The sequence below is a fragment of the Podarcis gaigeae genome (genome assembly GCF_964106915.1).
Source record: "Podarcis gaigeae genome assembly, chromosome: 5".
Lineage (NCBI taxonomy): Eukaryota > Metazoa > Chordata > Lepidosauria > Squamata > Lacertidae > Podarcis > Podarcis gaigeae.
Window position 1 is genome coordinate 41689056 of NC_139681.1, and position 19745 is coordinate 41708800.

A 19745-nucleotide genomic window follows, 5' to 3' on the forward strand; every position below is an offset into this window, starting at 1 on the left:
ATTTAAAGTCACAGCACTTTGGCATGGTTGGAATACAGCGTGTGGTAAATTAATATATATCTGGTAACACTATGATTTCCAACATAATACAAACAGGTAATAAAAATCAATATGGTTAAAAACTGAAGGAATGTTTATATTTTGTGAGTCCCTTTAGTATTATAAAAGACTTTACAAGCTTGCATTTATGGATTTGTGAATTTTTAATTGATTATTACTTTGCATGTCTCGGGATTACAATATTGTGTTCAAAGTGGCACACTGCTGATTGCCATTTTATAAGTTTCTAATTTAGTGCATCCTAATGTAGCTTTGCCAGGAAACAAGTGAGCAAAGATGCAAAGACCTACATCCTATTTGGGTGGTATCACTCATAAGATTATAATCGTGTGTAGCCAGAGAGAATAACCATGCCTGCTGGCTCCGAAGCCAGGGAGCAATATTGCTCTTTTTAAACACAGGTGACAAGCGAGTCACTGTTTGCAACCTTAGCATGAAGGATGCTTTTAAATTCATGGTTCTATAAATATTTTTTTCTTAATGCAAAGGTCTAGCTTTCAGTAAACACCATTGTTATGTGACATTCTCATAAGGTAAAGGTAAAGGTACCCCTGCCCGTACGGGCCAGTCTTGCCAGACTCTGGGGTTGTGCGCCCATCTCACTCAAGAGGCCAGGGGCCAGCGCTGTCCGGAGACACTTCCGGGTCACGTGGCCAGCGTGACATCGCTGCTCTGGCCAGGGCCAGAGCCAGAGCCAGAGCCGCACACGGAAACGCCGTTTACCTTCCCGCTAGTAAGTAGTCCCTATTTATCTACTTGCACCCAGGGGTGCTTTCAAACTGCTAGGTTGGCAGGCGCTGGGACTGAATGACGGGAGCGCACCCCACCGCAGGGATTCGAACCGCCGACCTTTCGATCGGCAAGCCCTAGGCGCTGAGGTTTTACCCACAGTGCCACCTGCGTCCCAAGTCCACCTGCGTCCCAAGTCCACCTGCGTCCCAAGTCCACCTGCGTCCCAAGTGGACGCAGACATTCTCATACTGAACCTTAAAATAATTAAACCATTTTATCAGAATGTGCACATAGTACAGGCCAAGGAAATCACGTGTTTAAAATCCCCTTGACCTTTATGTACAATACTGAAAGCACAGTGAATAATCATGATCACTTCTGAATGATGTGCCTGTTCCTGTCTGCCCATTTCTAAGGCTAAGCAAACAACTTGATCTAAGCATCTTCCTCCAGATACATTTCACTTCTTTCTCTAAGTCTTTCCTATTCCCCATTGTCTGCCTGGATTTTGCATTCAATCCAAGTATCTGCTAGTAAAAGTTCAATGCTCACATTCTAGGCATGATGTATTCTAGCTTCTTATGGATTGAGAGCATAGTGATGGCTGCAAAGCACAAAACCTATCTCCCCCCGCCCGACACAAATATATAGGGATCCTGTGCCATTGTTGACATTGCACTTTGGTTCCTTTATTCTGTACATTAGAAACTACAAATCATTTGAACTGGCATGCTCACTCTTAAAGCAGAACATACTGAGACCCACTGAAACAGACATGCATGCCTATAAGCCTATTTTGCTTCATGGAAGCAACTGACATTATTGCATATTTCATTCATTCCCATTTACCTCAGTGAGACCACTCTAAACAGAGACAGCATACATACATGGAAGTAGTCCCCAATTAGGTGTTGCTTCTGAAGAAACCTTCCTGGCTGGGAATGGCCAGTACACACAAACACACATACACGTTGACAATGCTTTTCATATGTTGAAGAAGTGAGTGAGCAAGCACCTTCCGTTTCAGCTAATGAAGAGGATAGCCAGCCCAGGAAGTATATGTTGGTTGACTCAAGCTGTTTGTGAAACCAGCTATGAGACTCTACTTGTCAAAACATACTCATTCTGAAGCAGCTACATGAATTAGGAATGTGCTGAATCCCCAAGAGAAATGTCACCACCAACTGTTTTTGCATCTTTTAACATCCTTGAACATTTTGCCTGCATAAAGGTAAAGGTACCCCTGCCCGTACGGGTCAGTCATGTCCGACTCTAGGGATGTGCGCCCATCTCACTTAAGAGGCCGGGGGCCAGCGCTGTCCGGAGACACTTCCAGGTCACGTGGCCAGCGTGACGAAGCTGCAGCTGGCGAGCCAGCACCAGCGCAGCACACGGAAATGCCGTTTACCTTCCCGCTAGAAAGCGGTACCTATTTATCTACTTGCACTTTAGGGGTGCTTTCGAACTGCTAGGTGGGCAGGAGCTGGGACTGTTTGATGGGAGCTCACCCCGCTGCGGGGATTCGAACCACCAACCATGCGATCGGCAAGCCCTAGGTGCTGAGGATTTACCCACAGCGCCACCCTTCCCACTATAAAGCGGTACCTATTTATCTACTTGCACTTAAGGGTGCTTTCGAACTGCTAGGTGAGCAGGAGCTGGGACCGAAAGACAGGAGCTCACCCCGCCACGGGGATTTGAACCGCCAACCATGCGATCGGCAAGTCCTAGGCACTGAGGTTTTACCCACAGCGCCACCCGCGTCCCTTTTTGCCTGCATAGGACCCTCCAAATTGGCTTTTGAAATCTATGGAGGTGAATGCAAATACTTTGAGATCAGAACGTGTAGCATTTATGTACTTGTGAAGAAATAAACATGCTCTTGATCACTTCTGGTATCTACAAGAAAAGGTGACATCTCTATCACTAGTATTGCACTGAAAGCATTTCCCAGCAAGCAGGACCACAGCAACATGTGCCATTGTAAAGAAAATCTATCTGTTTTCATCAGAAAAAAGTATCTGCTCTGGAAAGATCAATGGACACTGCACATTCCTTTATAGTACTGCTAAACTAAAGGCAGAAGCAGCTGTATTGTGGTAGCTCAGAAACAATCATTAGGTGACCAAAGTGTAAGTGTGTGTGTGTGTGTGTGTGTGTGTTGTGTGTGTGTGTTCATGAAAAATATTTTAGTGCTATTTTGCTCTGCTTAAGAATTACTAAAGTTGCCAAAATGTCAGAGAGTTGGATAACAACAACTTAAATGATAGTACTTTTAAAAGTCTGTAGCATATGGTTAGCCAAGCTTCAGATGTTGTAGACTACAACCCCCCATCATCCCTGGCAAATACCCATGCTGGCTGGATCTGATGGGAGTTGTAGTCCACAACAACTAGAGAGCACCATGTTAGCAATCCCAGTGGTACTTTCTAAGCCACAGACATTCATCTTTTGGCATTTAAGACTGCAAACATTTTAAAGTTGAGAGATTTCTGAGAATTCATGAACCAGGGGTGGAGTGGTTCTCAGTACAGTATTGTGCTGCACAATCAGAATTAGGGATGAGATTTTCCTCATCTGAATTTCTCCCCAGATTTTGGTGTTCTGGATTACTGGGTATTGTTTCAGAAGTGAAACTAATGCATCAATAATTATTCTCTCTTCCAAAAACACAAACAAACAGATTATTTCTTAATTTTGTATTAATAAGGAGCATTCCACACAAACACTTTGCCACATTTTTCAGTTCAATCCACATTTTCATGTTCCCCACACCTCACATTACCTATTGTGCAGAACCTCCGTGGCTCAGACTGAGGAAATTCAGGTCTGTGGGTGGCTGCTGAGTCGTCTCAGAACTACAGGTTGGAATATCTGTCCAGGCAGAAAACACTGGAATTGACTGGGAATGGCATGTTCTTGCCTCCCTGAGTGTTGCCTACCTGCTTAGTTGGCTGTGAAAAGACAAAAACATGGGAATAGTGATGCATAATGGATAGTGACTGCAGAGGACATTATCTGTGATTGAGTGCTTGCTGAAGAGGTGATTGAGACTGGATGGCTCCAGCCTAGGATAAATGCATATCTCAAGCAAGGCTCCACACACTCTCTCTCTATTATTCAGAACTGTGATGTCTCACCTGGCGTTTGAAGCCATACATCCATCGCCCAATAGGCTGAATTGCTACAACAACTTGTGTGGTGTTGTTTCATTTTATTGGAAATTCACAATAACCTATTTATGGGATCAGAACACTGACCTGAGAGTATGAAGAAGCAATATTTTTCACTCCCATAAATGAAGATCATGGGTACCTTCAGCCTCTTCTCTTTTAGAGCTTGGAGCAGCAACAGGAAGGACTGTTACTGAGTAATATGCTTTGCATGCAGACGGTATCATGTACTACTCCTGACATCTCCAAGCAGGGGCCAGGAAAAGGCAGCTAGTTGGAATCCTGGAGAGCTGCTGCCTGTCAGTGCAGACATTACTGAGCTAGATGACTTGGTGCAAAGTAGCTTGCTGTGTCTTGTTAGGAGCACCCATTGCTTAGTGGTGGAGCATCTGCCTTGCGTGCAGTAGATTCCAGGTTCCATCACTCAGCCTGGACAACTCAGTTGGGTTAGAGCATGATGCTGATAATACCAAGGCTACAAGTTCGATCCTTATGTGAGGCAACTGCATGTTCCTCAATTCCAGGGGGTTGGACTAGATGATCCTCAGGATCCCTTCCAACACTACAAATATATGATTCTGTGTCTCCAGGTAGGGACATGGGTGGCGCTGTGGGTTAAACCACAGAGCCTAGGATTTGCCAATCAGAAGGTTGGCGGTTTGAATCCCCGCGACGGGGTGAGCTCCCGTTGTTCGGTCCCAGCTCCTGTCAACCTAGCAGTTCAAAAGCACACCAGTGCAAGTAGAATAAATAGGTACCGCTCCGGTGGGAAGGTAAACGGCGTTTCCGTGTGCTGCTCTGGTTCGCCAGAAGCGCTCAGTCATGCTGGCCACATGACCCGGAAGCTGTACGCCGGCTCCCTCGGCCAGTAAAGTGAGATGAGTGCCGCAACCCCAGAGTCGGCCACGACTGGACCTAATGGTCAGAGGTCCCTTTACCTTTACCTTATGTCTCCAGGTAGGGCTGAGAGGGTCTTTTCTCCAAAAGCCAGAAGAGCCCCTAATTTAATTTACAAAAATTAAAATAGCACAGACATAATAGAAAAAGCTTAAAAGAGAATAAGAATTAAACTTTCAATAGAATTACCGGTAAAACTCTATAAATACAAATTTATTCAAATACAGCTAATAAAAGCAGCACAGTACTATTAAAGCCCTTTCCTTAAACAGTCAGTTCCCAAAGGCCTTCTGCTAGCAGGACAAGAAGGTGGGAGCCAATCTTCCTTCTCTAGGAGGAGGCCCTCTCCCGTGTCCCCACCAAGCATGCCTGTGGGGTTAGCGGAACTGAAAGAAAGGCCTCCCTCGAAGGCTTCAGAGCCCAGGCAGCTTCAAATGGGAGACCAGATAGCCTGGGCCTAAGCTGTATATGGCTTTATATGTTTAGGTGACACACCTACAAATCCACCTTCAGGACCTTCCTGCTCAGAGGGGCAGGGCAAGTGTAGAGGGGTTGGGGGGGGGTCCTACACACAACCTAGCACCCCCTCCATAGAAACAATTTAAGAATGCCTGAACAGGGCTATACAGTTTCTGCTTAATGCAGAAATGTTCAAGTGCTCTGCATATGTTGCCTACCCCGAGCTCTGTTTTGTAGGTTTCCCTCAAGCAGTCTCCCAAATGCATTACAGTACCAACAAGGTTGCCCATGTGATCATTCACGACGTGCATATCAGAACATATCCTTGACACAGTGGGAATTTGCCAGCGTTACTCCAGAAAAGTACTTGGTAGAGTTTTCTCAAGGTTAATAGAAGTTCTTTTAAAAGAGAGTGCAGAGGTGGGGGTGCGTGGTTGTTGCTTCTAACGAAACATCTCTCTCTGTGTGTGTTATTACTCACTGAAGTTTCTTAGGCTCTTCAGTTTCCCAAATATTTTGTTTTTCACATTTCTGAGAGCCTTCTAGCATGTTGGCAGCCAACAACTAGTTGAATTGACAGGGAAACAGCAACAGCAATCAATATCCATATGGCAGAAGCCGGCAGTAGCGGCAGCAACAATTAAGAAACATGCGGCCAGACTTGTTGTAGCAAAACAAGAAAATGTATAATCCTAACAACCATTAACTTCAGATACAGATCTAGCCGGGACTGGCAGCTCTCACTCTATTTTTGCAATCCATCAAATTTTCTGAGCAAGTGGCATGTTTTCTGAGGAATATGAGACAGAAGAACATAATCAACACATAGCCATCAGTAATCATGGGAGCTGCAGAGTCATTTGGGGGGGAAACAGGAACAAACTCTCTGCTAAATGTCTACCTTTCTGCTTCTCTTTGGTTAGACAGGCTTCCTCCTTTCCCCCCTGAGGCCTTTGATTCACAAACTCCATTTATTCTGTCTTTGATTTCAAGTGCCGGCCATATTTCACTGAAACATAGGAAGCTGCCTTGTACTGACTCAGAACATCAGGCCACCAAGCACAGTATTATAACACAAAGCAGCAGCTGAGATTTTCAGACAGGAATCTTTCCAAGCCATACCTGAAGATGTCACATCAGGAATGCAATTTGGGATCTTTTGCAATTGGATTGTTTGCTCTACTGCTGAACAATGTCCTTTCTTCTATGCTATTGTAATTGTGTAGTGTGTGAGTGTGCACATGCCCAAAGCAGCAACATCACTATTACAGAAACCAGGATAATCCACTGAAACTTGAGAATCTTTGGCTTTCCTAATAAAAGAAGAACCTAACATCCAAATTAGTTACTTAACTTTCTGTTACAAGTGCTTCTTCCTAGACCACTCCTGATAAGCTTGGTAGGGTTTTAAGACAAGTTGGGAAGTTCTAAGAACAACAACTATAATAATAATAATCTTTATTGCTCTCCAATGACCCTTAACATGGATTCAGAATAAAATACAGATTCATACAGACAATCCCCCCAGGGAAGGAAGACCAAAGCGTTATTTGTTTAATCATGGGTATGTTGATATTTGATTCGTATGACTACTGAAAGGAACTTTGCCACAGCCACTGTGATATCATTGGATTTGTCGTCCAGAAGATATTTGATATAGTAGGCTTCAGATTGACCCAGCCGATTTGCCAATAGTGGTTTAATCAATAGTTCCCTAGCTTGATCGTATTGTCCGCAATGCAATAAAATATGCCTCATGCAGTCGGCACACACAGATCCCTTTTTGATAAGGGATACCTCTCAGTCTGCCTTTTAACACTTCTGATGGGAATACATTTAGTCTGGCTTTGGTGAAAAGACGCCAATATGTTGGTACAGACAAATTTCTAAGATATGCAGGTGTCTGAAACTTGAACCCATAGTGAATTCTTACTGCTAATGGGCCACAGATAAAATGAGATTGAGATTGGAGATCACTATGTGATAGTGCCTTTGCCAGAGCCTTTGCCTCAGAGATTCCAGGGTGTTATCATAGCCCAGATGGTACAGGAGAGAAGGTGGCATACCAATCGAAGTGGCTTTTCTAACCATAATTTTCATCCATGAGCTGGTAAACTCTTCATTGTTTAGGTATGCAAGTAACCCCTTCCCTTGGCCAAAGACTGAGATCTTGAGCCAGTATCTCAGGGCAGCCCACCATGCTTTAGTTGATAGAGGACATTCACCTGTTTCTAAAAATAGTACAGTGGTACCTCTGGTTACATACTTAATTCGTTCCAGAGGTCCGTTCTTAACCTGAAACTGTTCTTAACCTGAAGCACCACTTTAGCTAATGCTGTGCCGCCGCAACAGATAAACCTGTCAACTGGTTTACCATACCCATTGAGCTAATCACCCATCTCCTACTATCCTTCTGAGAAATACCCCACCCTACCCTCCCACTATATATTAGGGTCTGGTGACTTCTGTTTCAGTGTATCTGAAGAAGTGTGCATGCACACAAAAGCTTGTACCCAGAACAAACTTAGTTGGTCTATAAGGTGCTACTGGACAATTTTTTATTTAATTATTATTTTTATTTCTCCAGTATGCTGTGACACCCCCCCCTTGCAATGCAGGAATTTTGCCCATTGTGGGGCTCGAGTCCACAACCCTAAGATTAAGAGTCTCACCAACTGAGCTATCCCTAAGATCAGCAAGAAATGAATAGCTTTACCGCAATTATATGAAAACAAAAAATAAGCATGCCTCATCCTGCTTGTTACAGTGGGAAATGCTGAACTTGAAGTTACCACCTTACATCTGGAAGGTAAACATTAAAAAAATTAGCTGACAGGATGCATGCTAAGAGTTGCTCACTTATATTAGGTTTGGGCCATTCCAGCTGCCTTTGGCACAGTGCACTTCAGTGGATTTCAGATGCTGTTTGTTGTTGAATGCAGTCAAGCAGGACATCTCCCTCCCATCCAAAGGTGTCCCAGTTGGCTGTGGAGAACATAGCGGGAAGAATGGCAGATGAAGGTGATGGACTATATGGAACTGGCAGAAATGACTGCAGAATCCGAGACCAGGGAGAAGAGTCAGTAGAAGAAGATTGGAAGAAATTTAAAGACTATCTACAGAAACACTGTAAAATTAAGGAATGCTAAAAGGACGTTGGAATGATCTAATGTGGTTTTTGCAGTAATGCTATATAGGGTTAAGGAAGAATGGATTGTTAACAGGTCAGAATGTAAAGTTACAATATATTAAGATAAATTAGTAAGATAAAAACAAGAATGGAAAGGATTTGCTGGAATAATCAATTGAACTAGAATACAAAAAAGGGAGGTGTGAGGAGGTCAAAGAAACAAGTAAATGAAAGACAAGACATGGAAAGATGGATTTCTTTTTAATTGTTTTTACTTTTTCTGTATTTTGTATTTTCTGTTTTTCTTTTTCTTTATTTTTGTATTTTTTTGAAACTTTAATAAATATTATTAAAAAAAAAAAAGAACATAGCGAACAACTTGTGAACTAATTTGCTGTGGATGTAAAATCTGTCTTCCAGTGTGACACTGAACAGTTCAGCATCTATCAACAATCTGGTGGGGATGTAAGCCTCTGCTAAGGGACTCTATAATGTACAGGTTACAGTGGAACCTCAGTTTTCGAGCACCTCAGAAGCCAAACAATTCAGAACCCGAACGCCAGAAACCCGGAAGTAATTGCTCCTGCTTTCAAATGTTTTTCAGAAGTTGAACAGCTTCCAGGGTGTTGTTGTTTTTTTCTCCCCTCCCCCCATTGACTTTGCAGCCAGCCCTTTGATCTTTGCTTTTTGACCATTTCGGAAGCTGAACGGATTACATTTGAAAACCGAGGTTCCACTGTATTTCCATCTCTGCAACATCTGGTATGATGACAAACACTTCTCTAGTTAAAAAACCCCAAAACCAACCAATTCTAAAATCCCAAATCTGCATCCAGCAGGGGTTAGCCAGGTATCCTGAGTTTGATTAAAACATTTTTATTTATAAAGTGAGATATGCAGAAAGCCAGCTGTCCACCTTAGTCCCAAAAGAAAGATGGACAAAGTTCTGAATGCTGCTTAAAACTAGATTTGAAATGCACTTGAGGAATGGTAGCAAGTCAGGTGGCTGTTTTATTTCTCTTGCATCTTTTCTGGACGTATACCCTCTTTTTTCTTTCTTTCTACATTTTATTTGGGGTTCTAAAAGAAAAAGTAGATCAAATGCATCCTGTGACATCTAGGCCAGTTCATTATTAAACTTTTCACTTCCTTGAGCAGATAGACTATATATTCTCAGCAATCATGTAGGTAATGGCATCAAAAGAAAATCTGTCATATAATATATGTTGCTAGGAAATGCCTAAAGTCATGACTCAGATCAAACAGGGCTTTTTCAGAATTACTACTCGCCTTCTATTGCTGTGAGGATTTCCGCCTGAACTGAAAACATTTGCTAAATGATGTAATAAGCTAATGATTGCTTAATTTTTGAATGCAGAGCTCAGTGCAGAGAGGGTAACAGCTGTTGTTTGTCAAATTAACTTTCCGTAAGTTTTTTTACTATCCATTTTCCTGTTGATTTAGCATACTTAGCGGTGATTAAGCACCAAAGGTCTCCTCCTAAACCTGTTTTGTGGAGGTAAAAGCTATGCAGGAAAAGGTTAATTCTTCTTCATTGCCACAGTATTTCCCACTCCTTAATGGAATCAACTAGCACATCTCTTCTGCTCTTAAAAGTTAGAAACCCTCTGATAACGTATTCTTCTGCTTCATTTGAGGAGCAAATATAAGGGCCATTTCACATGCTAAGGCTGTGTACACACCATAAACTTAAAGCACGCACCCTCTAAATCCTAGGAACTGCAGTTTGCTAAGGGTGCTGGGAATTGTAGATCTATGATAGGTACAGTCCCCAAGATTCTTGGATGGGGGAAGTATAGTGTATATGCAGCTACACAGAACCAGGCAGTAAAGACCAGACCATAAGGACAAGTGGGGCACTGCCTTCCTAACTGCAATTTGCCCTCAGCCAGCCTCCACCTGCCACCAGCTTCCTCCTTAGCCTTAGTTAGTACAACTCAACAAGGAAGAGGATGGGGGAAAGTCTTTAATTAGTAGGTTCTGCCTGTTATTAGCTTTGGCTCTACTTACTATTACTGCCCTGCCAGTCCCAATGCACACTGGCCACTACTGGGAGTAGGCAATTGTTAGAATGTGGTCTGGGGGTCTGATCCCCATGCAGCAGGCCTCATAAGGGCTGCCTCTTACCCCATTTTAAAATTGGTTCCCCCCTTTACTAATAGGGTGCCTTCATGCTAATTTCTCAGAGGCAAATATATGCATGCATTAGCATATGCATTTTTATGCAAATTTGTACCATGAGCTTGTGTCCAAGCTCTTTCAGTGCCTAGCAGCAGCAGCTCCTGCACAGAGGCTAGCTTTGCCTTGCTACTGATCATACACTGAAGAGGAGCTGCACCCGTTATAGCTTCTTGGCAAGTGGACCACCGGAATCTATGTGTTTGGAAATGCATTTTATCACTTTAAGGTAAAGGTAAAGGGACTCCTGATCATTAGGTCCAGTCGTGACCAACTCTGGGGTCGCGGCGCTCATCTCGCTTTGTTGGCCGAGGGACCCGGAGTACAGCATGACTAAGCCGCTTCTGGTGAACCAGAGCAGTGCACGGAAATGCCGTTTACCTTCCCGCTGGAGCAGTACCTATTTATCTACTTGCACTTTGACGTGCTTTCGAACTGCTAGGTTGGCAGGAGCAGGGACTGAGCAACGGGAGCTCACCCCGTCACGGGGATTTGAACCATCAACCTTCTGATCAGCAAGCCCTAGGCCCTGTGGTTTAACCCACAGTGCCACCCACGTCCCACCGTTTATATTTTCCGATGTACACCTAAAAATGTAACATCTGAAAAAATTCACTGTTGTCAGCTGTTCAGTTGTTCTACTGGATGGTGAATTATTCTGATTTGTTTTTAGGGTTTTTTTTGTTAATTTTAATTGTAAACTTCCTCAAAGTCTTCTGATAAGCAATATGTTAATAGATTTTTTTTAATAACAGATCATTTGTTATAATAGATTTATTTATATTATGTAGAAAGCAAGGTGCAAAGATGTTGCATGCAGTTCCCACCTTTTCTTCCAAGGAGCTCAACTTGTTTCATAGATGAGCATTGATTTCAATCTGAGTCTTCTATATTCAAACCAAACTCTATATCCACTCTTCAGCATCTGGTAACTGAACCACATATCTGATACATTGTGATGAAGATGTGGAAAACATGGTATTTAGGTTGTAAAGGTGTTCCATGGACTACAAAAGAGGGAATATCTTAACCATGTCAAAGAGATGGAGAAAGGAACAGCTTTGGTAGAATCTTTCCTTTGACTCCTCTGGGACTTTTGCAGGATTAGGTTGCTGAGTGCATGATTTTATGTGAATGTCAAAAAATTTCAATGTTCGATGAATATAATGCAAATCATACTTGGTTTTCTCATAGGTGGGTGCCTTAAACAAGCTGGCAGTAACCAGACCATTGCATTTGCAGCAGCCATGGTATCAGTAGATGCAGATGCTCCTCAGGGACCATCAACAAGTATTCAGCCATGTCGTGTGCTGACTTTGTCACCAATCAAAATACCAGTTTTGACATCACCTTTCCCAGGTATGAACCATTTCCCTTATTTATCATTGTTAAACATTTTTTAAAAAAATCTGTGGTTTGCAAATTAGTAGACCAAGACATACTACTACATTGTAAAGTTCCTGGTTTAGGTTTCCAAAGTAATTGTGGTGGAAGATGGATACTGTAAAGAACATTGGAGCATTTCAACTTTGAAGTAGATCCTGACAGAATTTTTTCTTAGAAGCCAAAATGTGCAATGAATTAAGCTTTGACTTTCCATTTCTCCTAGGGGCGGTGCTCGGGCTCCCGCCCACAACCACTCCCCTCTCTTGCAGGGAGGAGAGTCTCTATAAAACATCAGCCTTGCAATCTGAAGGACAGACACATTCCTTCTCTCCCTCTCCCTCTCCTGCATTTATTACTTGAAATAAGCTCTCAGAATGACTTACAACAGTCAATACAAAATATCCTTATTTGGCCTATCACCCTCATTCCATGTTAACTAGTAAACATCTTCTGAGGACTTTCCAAGGGCAAATGAGCCGTTCTTTAATCAGTACAGGAAAAACAGCAGCCTCAAATCCTATCACGATTTCTGCCTCCCTCCTTTTATGCAAGAGGCTCCTTCCATATCAATGGAGAAGCATTCCAGTGAGAAGCAGTTGTCATACTGGATGCATTTTTAATGTACAGCTATTATAGCATGTACTCCATGTGAACTACCTAAGGCTTGATAGAAGATTATCACAGCAGAAGAGCTCTTCCATTTAGATAACTGACTTAGCTTTGCAATGATAAACATGTCAGGTTTCGACAGCAGTTGTTTTCCTCGGGAAAATAAGGCAGATAGGATATCAAATGGCATGTTAGGAGTGCCTAAGCAATAAAACCATTATCAATCATGCACAAGAAATTGCATTATTCATAGATATCCTCTCCTGCAGAATGCACAATAGGACTTTAAAAAAATGAAAACAGATACAGCTTGGATTGTGTAAACACCTCTGACATCAAGCACCTTGTTTCTTCCTGTCTTCTGGTTCACACTGCATTATTGGTGATCTTCTGTAAGAGATGGAAAACTACAGGTGTGGGTTGAAGCCAGCTCTCTTGTCTACCTGGAGCATGGTGGCCCATTGAAAACTTACTTGAAGGCCAGATCCTGTAATACTAAGAGCTAATGGTCTAGGCCTGGGGTCCCCAAACTGTGATCTGAGCTTTGTTCAGGTGGTCTAGGATGTGTGTGTCAAAATACAATTAAAAATCACATAGCATCTAGCCTAGTGCATTAGATTTACTACAACATGCAAAATAAAATAATTAAGTAGTCTGCCAAGACTCTCATCAATTTTCACATGGTCCATGGAGAAAATAATTGGGGAACGGCTATTGGAGGCCATTGGACCCTTGGCAGGAGTTTGAAATGACTGTACATGTGGACTCTCTGCCAGTGACCAATTATTTAGTTGATAATGCTCAGTTAGGAGATCTGATCACCACAGTCCATATGGCTTTGATTAATGACCCAGATTGGCACCCTATCTTACTACGTCTCTTGGAACTGCAAAAAGTCCACAGTGCAGCCCTGAAAAGGATATACCTGTCCCCATCCCCCCCCCCGAGTTTGCTTCCCAGAATTCCTATTTGGTGCTACAGGAAGGAACATGAATTATGGGAAGCTTCCTTGTGGGTATGCCTTCTGTTGCTAATTAGGTTACAACAGTTTCATAGAGCAGGAGGGAAATGCTAATTACTTAAGCTTGTAAATAAGTCTTCCATAGCAAAGCAAACAATGGGATACAACGATAGCTGTCTAATTAAACAATAAACTGAAACTCATGTTTCCAGGATGCACGATGGCAGTAAATAATTGTAAACTGAGGGTGAGTACATATGACTATTTACCAAGATATGTTACTTGGTGAGGTGGTCACCTCCATTGTAACTGCCTTCCTGGCAGTGAAGAGAATTTCAATATTATTATTATTATTATTTATTAAATTTGTATACCACCCTATACCCACAAGTCTCAGGATGGGTCACAGGATAAAAACACAATATAAAAACACAAAATGCATATGTCTCCTGTACATGATCAGAGTGTGGGGGGAGCAACACCAGTGTCGGAAAGGCAGCTCAACCTCACTGCATTCACATTCACATTCACCACAGCCATCTAGTCACGGACAACTTAATGGTTGTATTATTGCAATGCGTTTTTTTGTGGGGTTGCCCATGTTGATCTGGAGGCTGCAGCTGGTACAGAACATGGCAGCTAGGTTGCTTGTGGGGGCAAACTACCACCAGCATATAACACCTGCCAATTTGCTACCCGGCCCAAGTTCAAGGTGTTGGTGTTAAGATATAAGTTCCGATATTGAGGCTGTTTTATTCCTTATGTACCCATTATATTGCTATGGTCTGTGGGAGAGTCTCTTCTGTGAGTTCCAAAGATCTCAGAAGTCCATTCTGCAGTAACTCATAGCAGGGCTTTTAGTGTGACTGCCCCTGTTCTGTGGAACAGCATTGTTTTTGAAAGATGACAGGCATCTTTGAAAGATGATCTGCACTTTCTGTAAACAGCTGAAGACATATTTGTTTCAACAAACTTTCCTAAGGGGGGCAAATAGGTCTTCACTATGAGTGTCCATTTGCTAGGGTTTTAGTTTTGCTTTAAATGTTATTTGTTGTTTTTGTGTTTTTAACTGTTTTTAATTATTTTATGTGTAAATCGCCTCAAGACAGTAGTTTAGAAGGCAATGAATAAATAAATTAATTATAATAACACTAACAATGACAATAATAATACCGGTAATTCACCAGAACCTTTGGAGTATGTGCAAATATGTATGCATAATTTTGGCCCTGAAACAAATGTCTAATTGTGACTTAATGCTACTTCAGAGGAAACTCTTCTTATAGTAAAATATGTGGAGTACCCATTTTCTCCTGAAAAACACCTTAGTCATGATATTTTCCCATTGAACTGCATGGTTGACAAGATATTGAAGTTAAATTAAAGTTCCTTCCCCGAAAGGTAAAAAAATGGTCAATTGGTCAAAAAGTAGCACTCTGCTGTCAAGAACAAAATTACATTTCTGTTTCTCTACAGAACTTAATGATTGGGAAAACATCAAGGAAGCAAATAATCTAATATAGAGCTAATCCCATGTGTAAAGTATATTTTACAGCCAGTCTGCCTTTCAGTTAAAAAGATCAGTATGTTGACATTTATAAAGCATGACTTATTGCCCTCAACTCCTACCAAAATAAATCTTTGGAAGAAGAGTGCCATCTGCGAACCCCAGAGATTATTGTATTTTCATTATCCAGTTTGCAGAATAATATGATAATGAGCTCTCTTTTCATATTTGCCATCCATAAACTTTAGAGAGGGCAATCTAATCATAATAGAAACAAGCAAAATGGAATAATATAAGAACCTTTCATTTAACACTACCACCGTCCTGTCTTTGCATAGCAGGTTAGATTCTGAGGAAATAGTGTTACAGGAGTATATTAAACAGTTAGGGGTTTGCTCTCCTGTAGTGCCTTGAAAGAAAACAATATTTGTCACATATATATTTGCTTGTTAGTTAATGGTACGACTCCATTGCACCTCAAGGTGGTGGTGGTGATGATAGCATTCCAATTGCAGTTGTTGGCAGCTAGACATGTATTAATCGTTTTTGGATGTGGATGTGAAATCTCATTTGTATCGCCAAGCATATCCAGTCAGTTTAATTGGGCTTGGGTGAGCATTGCAACATCAATGTCATGGAAACAGATGCACATCTGTGTCAACAACTGGCACCAGGGGCTTCCTGCCTGCCTCTCTCTTGCTCAGATGGAGCATGTCATAATAGTTGATAATAATGTTATGCAGAGACCTCTGGCAAAGGCTTTTGGGTTGAGGGGAGGAGGGAGTGTTACAAGGTAGTGAGTCCCCCAACCCTCTAGAGCTAACGGTGTGTGTGTGTGTGTGTGTGTGTGTGTGTGTGTGTGTGTAGGGGACACCATTCTGTTGGAAGCTGCCCAGATTGGCTAGACCAACCCAGTCAGATGGACGGGGTATAAGTAATACATTGTTTGTTTATGTTTGTTACGTTCTGCTAGTGCAAGTCTCTTGCTCTAATAGAATGGGAACATTAGATACCACTACCACTAATAATGTTGTTAGTAACAATTTTTGATTATTACTTGATGTTGATGATGATACACCATCTCCACCCATCAAGAGGAATGTCTGTGTTGAGGTCTTCAGGCAACCTGAAAGAGGAAGTTTGCAGTGCTGTTCAGACTGGGAGAGGGAGGAAGAGATAAAGGATGCTTTTATCTCCCTCCAGCTTTTCTCTACCATACCATATCGTGTTAGAGAAGCACCAGCCCCATATCAGAACATTTTATAGCTGTATAAGCACAGAACTCACAGTTCCTGAGAGTGAGAAAGGTATTCTTTCCCCAAAGTTTTCCCATTGTTATTAACTTCACAGAATTCAACCCCCTCCCGGCAAATTTCATAAGCTATCAAAGGCAAGAGTTTCATCTCTTTTTCCACATCTCCATTTTCTATTGGGGGGCTTGTTTTCAGCAGACACCCTAATGTCCTGTGTCTCAGCTGCTCTCATCCATTGTCAAACATAAGGGCTTTGTGGATGGGCAGATGGTCTATTTCTGTCACTGGCTGTTAGCCATGATGACTGTGTTCTACCTCCAGCTGTTGGATGTCTCTGAATCACAGGCTGGGAATCACATACAGGGAGGGTGCTGTTGCACTCGGGTCCTGCTTGCAGATTTCCTACAGGGATCTAGTTGGCTACTGTGAGAACAGAATGCTGGATTAGATGGGCCTTTGGCCTGATCCAGGAAGGTCATTAATATATCAACTCATGCAGTTGGCCTGGTTTCTTTGGGAGCTGGGCCAATACTTTTGTTCTAATTCCTTTTGGACACTGACAGAGAACGGGAAGAGCAAGTGAAAAGAAATTGCTTCCCAAAATTGGGAAGGAACAGAAGAAAATGCTCAGATACACTTAAATAACAAGAGCTAGATTTTAGAAATCAGCCAAAGAAGTAAGTTTTCTCCCATAAACTCTCCCTTATAGAACCAATATAATTACTGATGTAGTATAACAGGAGAGTTTTTCACCTCCAACAAGTTTCTCTCTCGAAATACATTAAAAGTTAGTCTTCGCCTTTCATGATAGCCAAAGGCTGCTCCTCCATGGAATCACTGGGCTTATGCATGCTTAACATGGAATCACTGGGCTTAGGCATGCTTTGGATTGTGGCCAATATCAATACAAATAGTATTTGTCATAATGTAATGTGTGAATTCATTTAGGGGCAGCCCATAATCAATCACACATGCAAAAACTTCATCCAGTATTAGCTGCTTAAGGTTTGTTCTTTCTCCTGTTCCTCCCAGTAGTGAGATGCAGAATAGGCTCCCTATGAACTATGGTTTGCAAATTAGAAGGCCAGTTTTGGGGACATACATTCCGTCCTCCGTAACATCTCAAGAGAGCAGCCTGAATTGTTTTGGAAGTGGAAAGCTACAATTAATTTGGAAGGGGAAAGAGGGGAAAGGGAAATCGGTCGAAGGGAAAGTTCGCATGCATTTCCAGGGCTTTGTGTAGTATCTGTGATTTGCAAATTGCTTTGTCCATGAAACCCTTGGGAAGAATCTGTTGATGCTCCCATGGTGATTAACGGAGATAATAAATAAAGCAAGCAGGAGGCCCGGGGTGGCGCTGCATGTGAATCGATACAGAGGCAGCTTATTGTAAGGTCTTTTTCTTTCGTTCTTTGTTTTTTGTCTAGCAAGGAAGCTTGAATTCTCCATCACTTTGACAGCAGTGTAGCTCTATAGATTTCAAATTTTAGTTAGTGCTGAACTCAAAGGAATTGATGTGTGTATGTGTATGCATTTGGTGAACGTTACATAAGTGTGCTTTTATTGTTATATTTAATGAATATTTTATACCATTTTATGTAGACCTCTTAAACAAAATATAAATATAAGGCTCTCTCCCCCTTCCACAATTTTTCTCGCTAAGGTATACAATTCTTGAAAATGTACAACGCCATCCAAGTATGACTGGAACCACCACAAAGTGGTTCCACCCACACCTAACTCAGACAACTGCTGTAGAAGGATACCATGGCTGATGGTACTGAAAGCTGCCGAGAGGTCAGGGAGAATTAACATTTCCCCTGACTCTCTCCCCACATAGGTCATCATACAGGGTGACCAAAGCAGTTTCCTTGCCAAAACTGGGCCTAAACCCCAATTGAAATAGATCTAGAAATCAGGAATTTTGCACAAGAAGGGGTGAATGGCAACTGGCCAGTAATTACTTAAATTTTCTGAATCCAGGGTGGGTTTCTTGAGAAATGGTTTTAGCACGGCCTCTTTCAAGCAGCAGGGACCACCCCTTCTTACGAGGAGGAAATAATAGGGTTGCCATATCTTAAAGAGCAAAACAGAGGACAGCCCAAGTCACTGTCAGACCAAGCTAGGGAAAGAGGCATGCAGGCATGCAGGCATGCAGGGCTGCTGCCACCTCACCTCTTTACCCAGCTCAGCTGGAGGCCATGGCATGCAGAACAGCCCAAATGAGAGCCGGAGCCGCCCGAATCCCTCAAAACTGGACATTTCCTTTAAAATGTAAAAATCCAGCCAGATGGGCATGCTGCCCCCCCAAAAAAGAGGATACGTTTGGGTTTTCCCAGATGTATGGCAACCCTAGGCATTAATCACCTCCCTGGCCCAGCCAGCTGTCCCCTTCCTGCTACTTTTTATCAACCAAGAAGGCCAAGGATCCAGAGCACACATGGTTTCCCTGGTAGATCCAAAAACCTTGTTGACATCCGCAAGCCTTACTAACTGAAATTCATTCAACATAATAGGACTATACAGTGCTCTGGACACCTCTTGAGTTTCATCTTCTGTAACAATGGAGTCAAGGTCCCAGCAGATGTAAATAATGTTATCCTCAAAATGCTTTGCAAACAAGTCATACTGAGCTACCGTTGGCTCTATCACCTCCAGGCTAGACTATAAAAGTCCATTCCTCCTTCCTTTTTATTTTAGTTAATTATATCCGTATTTCTAGGTCACTTTTCTGCCCAAGGGCCTCTACAATGCTCTTGGAATCAAAACAAGCCACACCCAAAGAAGGGTACAACACAATACCGCATTCGTGCTGAACAGCACAAGTCTTGCAGCTTCCCTGCTCTTGCCATTATGCTGTAAGTCTGTAGTCAGGGGCTGCTCTTTTTAATAACTATATGGTGTGTAGCTCAGTGCTCTGCATGCAAAATGACCTGGGTTCAATCTATGGTGTCTCTTAAATCTTGGAAAGCTGCTGTCTGATGAAAGTATAGACCAGCCAATGTGACTACAGCTTACCATTGGCCATTCTGGCTAGGGGCAGATGAACACTGCAATTGTCTAAGAACATCTGGAATACATCACTTTGGTTTCCCTTGGTGTAGGTAATACTGAGCCAGTGTTTCAGGTACTTTATAAATAATAATTGTTATGTAGCACATATTAATGGATAGGTGTTTAATTCAACATGATAGCGGTAGGCAGCAATTCCACCATAGCGAGTAGAAGTGGAACTGGGGCAGTGAGCTCAGGCTGCAGCTGATATGAGCTCCAGAGAATGCTTCAGAAACAGGTTTAGTGGTTAGATCCAAGTCTCAAAGCAGTTGGGTCTTGGCCAGTACAGATCTTTTCAAATTACTGCCTATACACCTGCGCCGTA

General features: G+C 42.3%; 1 protein-coding gene across 2 annotated transcripts in view; it reads left to right on the forward strand.

Annotated features, from left to right (window-relative positions):
- TCERG1L (transcription elongation regulator 1 like) overlaps positions 1-19745 on the forward strand; it is a 159146-nt gene that overhangs the window by 18362 nt on the left and 121039 nt on the right. For both annotated transcript variants that reach the window (XM_083741068.1, XM_083741067.1), the window contains exon 4: positions 11845-12009. In XM_083741068.1, the coding sequence (XP_083597194.1) occupies positions 11845-12009 (165 nt within the window). The remainder of the gene's footprint in view (positions 1-11844; positions 12010-19745) is intronic.